The 6,519-nt window shown below is 31.2% G+C and overlaps 1 protein-coding gene across 1 annotated transcript in view; it reads left to right on the forward strand.

Moving 5' to 3' along the window:
• Nucleotides 1–6,519, forward strand: part of LOC106468383 (leucine-rich PPR motif-containing protein, mitochondrial-like) — a gene marked incomplete at its 3' end in the record, with an annotated part of 92,970 nt that overhangs the window by 69,406 nt on the left and 17,045 nt on the right. Inside the window, exons 21-25 of the mRNA XM_022396725.1 lie at nt 410–495; nt 1,423–1,639; nt 2,393–2,517; nt 4,880–4,986; nt 5,475–5,543. Of these exons, the coding sequence (XP_022252433.1) occupies nt 410–495; nt 1,423–1,639; nt 2,393–2,517; nt 4,880–4,986; nt 5,475–5,543 (604 nt within the window). The remainder of the gene's footprint in view (nt 1–409; nt 496–1,422; nt 1,640–2,392; nt 2,518–4,879; nt 4,987–5,474; nt 5,544–6,519) is intronic.

Genomic DNA, 6,519 nt, shown 5'->3' on the forward strand with positions numbered 1-6,519 from the left:
CACACACACATGTAGAGCTACTACAGTAGTCTGTAAGCACATTTACACACACACACATGTAGAGCTACTACAGTAGTCTGTAAGCACATCTACTCACATATTTAGAGCTATAACAGTAATCTGTAAGTACATCTACACACACACGTTTATAACTACTAAAGTAGTCTGCAAACACATCTGCTTAATTATTTAGATCTGCTACAGTGGTCAATAAGACACATTGACATGCACATTAAAATCTATTACAGTTGCCTATAAACATGTCTATACACACTTTACCAAAGGTGAGAAGTTGTTATCACAGATAAAAATATAATGAAAAATTTTGTTTTTCTACAATGGGAAAATGTTTATTTGTTTATATTTTTACCAGATGTTAAGAAGTTAATGAGATTTTTTTTTGTACCAGAGATGAAACAGACAAAACTTTTGCAATTGACTCACATAAGATTTTGAATCTTGCAACATTGCTTATAGAAAGGAACCATTATCAAGGTTAGTTGATGTTAAAATTTTGAGATGTGTAGTGGGAACTGATTTTGTTGCATGCATTTGAATTACAAAACAGGAAGATATTGGGTATTTTTAAAAATGTTTTATGCACAGAATGTACTCTCATTGTTTTGCAAGTATGCAGTTAACAATTTTAGGAATTAGTCCTGTAGAACTTCTATATGATTTAAAGTGTTTAGTTAGTAGTCAGTTTTATTAGAGGTTATAGAAAATTGTCCCTGTAGAGCTTGTAAATGCTTTAAAATGTTTCATTAGTAGTCTGTTTAATGTAAATTAAGTATTCTTTACATTTCAGTCCTATATAGTTAACTAAGAATGGAAATAGATCATAATTTTTTTAAAGATATTAAGTGAAAATCTAGGTTAGAGCTAAACATGCAGTAATTGTTATGGGACTTTTTTTTTGCTGGGTTTGTTCTTTTACCCAGTTCTTTTTGTCTAAAACCATTATTCCAAGTGTGTGGTGAAAGAAAGTAAAGATTAAGTAGTTGAATTAGGTGTTGTTTGTTAATAGAGAAACTGGAGATTATTTAAAACCACTACCACACACTTGGAATAACACCTAATTCAACTACTTAATCTTTACTTTCTTTCGATTAAGTAGTTGAATTAGGTGTTATTTGTTAATAGAGACACTGGAGATTATCTAAAACCATTATTCCAAGTGTGTGGGGAAAGAAAGTAAAAATTAAGTAGTTGAATTAGGTATCGTTTGTTAATAGAGACACTGGAGATTATCTAAAACCATTGTTCCAAGTGTGTGGTGAAAGAAAGTAAAGGTGAAGTAGTTGAATTAGGTGTTGTTTATTAATAGAGACACTGGAGATTATCTAAAACCATTGTTCCAAGTGTGTGGTGAAAGAAAGTAAAGATTAAGTAGTTGAATTAGGTGTTGTTTTTTTATGATAGAGGCACTGGAGATGATCAAAAACCATTATTCCAACTTTGGAGTGAAAGAAAGTAAAGATTTTCTACAGAGAAATGTTTGGCGGTTGTTAACTGCAGTTGCCAATACAGGCAATGTGGACCATACCCGTGAGTTGTTCCATACTGTTGTTACTGAGTGTGCATTCACAACACCAACCAACATGGTCTTAGGTCCATTAATGAAAGTTCACATTGATAAGTAAGTTCTTACACTGATCTGGTTATTTTCAATTTAATTTACGTGTCTGTCTGCATATAAAAAATATATGCATTTTTTCTGTATTTTGACCTTTAGACATCTGGGAATAATTTTTTTTATTTGTTATGATTATTATACCTGTATGTTTAGAGGTGACATTTTCTTACATCTGTATCTGTTTCAGTAACGTTTCTTAAAAGTCATGAATATATTTGGCCAAGATGTGATAGAGATAGAGGTCATTTGGTTAGTTTTTAATGAATTTAAGGTTACAGGTCACCACCACTGATAGTGATCTCTTTTGTTTGTAATAGCAGTGTTTCCAAATAATTCCACGTCTACTAATAAAGAAACTGTTTTAGTTCACCTCGTTTGTCTTTCCAATGGATCCGCCATAAACTTGAGGGATTATGTGTTAAAAATAGATGTTCAATAGTCGTGGCGGGCCCAGCACTGATAGCCCATTATGTAGCTTTGTACTTTTAAAAACAAACAAAATTTTGTGTAGATAGCCATCAAGTTGCTTTGTGTTGAAATTCAACAAACAAACCATTTAATTGTAAATATTTTGTCCAAAAATTCCCAGTTCTCTTTTTCATCATCCAAATTCTTTAGTTAAAAATTGCTCACTCCTTTGTTTTCATAAAAGAATGTAATATTGTGTCATTACATGGTTTTTTCTTGTCTCCATAGACTAGACACAGAGGAATATCACATTCTGTCACATATATAGTGTTTTTTTTAAACTTACAGTGACAACTTGCCTGCAGCTGTTGAAGAATTTAAGGAAATAGCAAAAAGATATCAACAAACACCATGGAAGGGTGAACTTTTCAGAAAGTTAATTCACCTGGAAGATACAGAGAGTTTACAGAAAGGTTTGATCCTCTTTTGAAAGGGTTTGGGATTTTATACTGTTTGAATTTTGTGTATTAGTGATATAGTTTATTCACAAACCAGTAATAATTGCTTAAAAGTTGTATCACAGAATACATTTGATTTGAATTAACTAGAATTTACATATTTGGTCCAAAGTAACTGACAATTATATGAATATAAATAATGAAACATATAGTTTATATGTAAGCTAATTAAAAAGTGTTGTTTTATCCTATCTGTCATTGTTATTATATACATCAGATGGTTTGTGATGTCATAATATTTTAATTTTCAGTTTTATCAATTTACTAAATAACAAATTACAAGTATTACATATGTCTGTTTGGTTCTTTTCTCTTTTTTGAATGTATAAGATACATTTCATTATAATGAAAACAGTTGACAGAGTGTTCTTGTTGAGTTGGAAATTGATATTGAAGTGTTTGATACACACATGTTGATATCTGTTGCCTTGGTTATAATTTCTGGGATATGTACATTTCTTTCTGTTACCATCTTGAGATCTATAATGTTATCCATAAATAGGCTTGGATTTTCCAGTTAATCAGAATCTGTTTGTTTAATACACTTTTTTTTTAAATTTCAAATTATTATTATTTTTGGTCATCTTATGAGATAACCACCACAGTTGGGGCCTGATAAGATATTCCTAGATTAGTGTAGTTAAGATAACCACCACAGTTGGGGCCTGATAAGATATTCCTAGATTAGTGTAGTTAAGATAACCACCACAGTTGGGGCCTGATAAGATATTCCTAGATTAGTGTAGTTAAGATATTTATAAAAGCTGTTAGGAGGACATATTGTGCTAATCCAAGGATAAATGTAGCTCACAGTCATTTAATTTCCAAAAAACGAGGTTTGTTGATACACGTATGCAGAAGGACAGTTGTAGTTATTTGTTGTGGATGAAGTCAAAGTGAGATGACATGGTGTTGAAGTCAAAGCATAAATAACATTCGTTTTCAATGTGGAATAGGAAATTGATCAACTAGTAGTTGTAGGATCATTATACTGTGTGGTAGAATTTAAATATAATAAATTGTATTTAGATAAAAGGTATCGCAGTTAAGATGGAAACTGTTGAAAAAGAAGTGCAACAATGAACATCTTGAAGAGCACAGTAAAATGTTACTTCTTCAGCAAACCTGGGTTTCTTTAGGACAGGAACCAAGTCTGCCTTTCTCAAAGTTCAGAATGAATCTTCCCAGAAAAAAATCACAATATATACTCTCTTTATAGCTGACCAATCATAAAAAGAGCACTGGAATATGAATATATCTCTGCTTTATTGACAGTTGCAAAATACCCCTCCCTATTTATACATAGGCTTGGTAGGTCAAAAGGAAACAGAGGCTCAACTCAACACATGACCTCAATTGGATTTAAAATGTTTTAAATCAAAACTTAGAACAATCAACAAATTTTATAGGTAATATATATGCACTATAGGATAGTAAGGTATGTAAAGTTTTGTGATGAGAGTGCACGATCATGGGGAAACCCATTTTTTAAATGTGTTTGTTACCTTGAAAACAGTATATTGGTGCATCTGCCATTTTGGCCTGTCAAATGCAAATTTCCATAAGTTGACAATCTTTTTTGAATAAGTCTTTCTGATATATATGACTACAGTCATTTCACTTCTGACCAATTAGATTGCTACTAACATCAATTCTTAATAGATCCAAATTGAGGTTAAAACTTTATCTATTACATTGGCAAGCTCCATTAAAAAGCAACTAAACAACAGCTACACTGACCATGGCTATATAAATGTGTATTTTTACATTTTTTTGTGTTGTTTATGGCTTGTTATTGTATGCCTACACATAAAAGGCAGTGAATAAACGATAAGAGCATTTGTAGCATGGTTACATTAAAGACAAATTACAAAATTATTGCACTAATATAACTCAAAAAAACCTCTGAACTACTACTTATGATGTTAATATCAATGCCTTAGTGATCCACTCATGGTGTTCCAAGTTGAGTACAGTTAATTTACATATGTCTAATGTGTCACATCCTTGAAAAGTGTTGTAGAAGTTTAAAATAACTTGCTTAATGTAAAAGTAACTAGCAAAATAGTACCAACACAATCCTATTCCATCAATTAAATATAATAATTCGTCCTTAGTAGTTTTTTCAATATGAAAACAATGTCTTAAGAATGTCCCTCAATTTTCATTGTCCCCTTAATGTTAATTTAATGGAACATGGGTCCATAAACTAGAATGTATGTTATATTTGCCTATTGCAATATTAAACTGGAAGACTTGCATTAATATGATGTTTACAGTGTCTCAGTCTTTATTTTTGTTGTTTCTTTGCATGTAGTTATGGACCTGAGCTCAGAGGTCCATGGGGAGATGAATACACTGTATGATTTAGCATGTTGTTTTATTGAGTGTGGACGAGTTAAACAAGCCAAGAAAATACTTGAGGTACTTCCATATGAATATACACTGATTAAATTGTACAGGGTTGACCAAAAGTAACTGTACAGTTGTGCACTCACAGTAAAGTAACTGCATATTTACTTTTGGCCAATTCTGTATTTTGAATTTAAAATATTTAATAAAATATAATTACTTTTGTGCTATTTCGTACTATCCTTAAACTTGTATTAATTAACAAGCAATAACTTAAATTAATTGCACACAGTTTTTTTGTATTTAAAATTATTCCTTTATTTTACAGAGTTTCTTCTTTTGTCCTCTTGTACATTGTCACTAAAACAGATATATTCTGTTCCCATATGTCAGGTAGTATAAAATGATTTTGTTTGTTACTGTTTAACTTGAATCAACATTTATATTCAGTGATAGTATTTGTAAATTAACTGCTTGTGCATAAAATAAAGATACATGTTTGTGCGATTCTTCTACATAAAGCTTATATTAAAAATATTCTCTGACCACTTTTTCTCTAGACCCCAGGCCTAAGAGCTCGAAATAGGAGACTGGAATCTTTCTGTGAGAGATATCTTCAACAAAATATGGTAGTAATGAGAGCAAATTCAATTTATTATATAGTTTATGTTGTCTCCTTTATAATCTGCTGCTGTGCATTGTTATGATCACCTTTTCTTTATTACATGTAATTGTACCTTTATATACTGCTGATATGAATTGTTGTGACTGCCTTTCCTTTACTACATGTAACAATACCTTTATAACTTGCTGCTGTACATTATTGCAGTTGGGACAGCAGTAAGTCTATGGATTTACAATGCTAAAATCAGGGGTTTGATTCCCCTCGGTGGAAACCACAGATAGCCTGATGTGGCTTTGCTATAAAAAACACAGACACACTCCTTTTCACATATAGTTAATTTTTAATGTTTTTTTCCTTTCTTGTCCTTTATTATTTCTTCTTCTTCTCACAACCAGTCAATGGTGCCCTTTGCAGCATATTACAGTGTGTCTGGCAGAGATGCGCACCCCCTCGGCAAAATTTTTGTGCACCTCATAATATTTTAAGCCTTGAGAAATGGCGTAAGGTATGATGTATGTTTAAAAAATGTATAACTCTCAATATGGGCTAGGTCAATTTGACCGACCACGTGACCTTTTTATACTTGTTTAAAGTATTTATAGATTTAGTACTTATAACTTTTAATATAGTATGTATATCTTCACGAAATTTGGCAGTCTTTCAGTTAATATTATAAGGTTTTCACATACAAAAAATCATATTTTTTAGTGAAGTATTTAAAAAAAAATAAAGTAAAGATTTGTCCATGAATCTATTGAGTATTTGTTTTGAATAGTCTGCATGCAAAGTAATTTTCATGTTAAAATTGAAAATACTTTTCCTCATCTCACCAATCTCAAATTTCCTTTACATTTCAAACGTTTTTTTTTCAGTAAAATGTTATAGCTTATCTTGTTATTTTGTCTACCCTATATCAAAATGGGATTGGTCAATTCGACTGACCTTGTAACCACCAAAAAAAAAAATCGAAATAAACCTAA

The sequence above is a fragment of the Limulus polyphemus genome, unplaced genomic scaffold (genome assembly GCF_000517525.1).
Source record: "Limulus polyphemus unplaced genomic scaffold, Limulus_polyphemus-2.1.2 Scaffold2987, whole genome shotgun sequence".
NCBI lineage: Eukaryota > Metazoa > Arthropoda > Merostomata > Xiphosura > Limulidae > Limulus > Limulus polyphemus.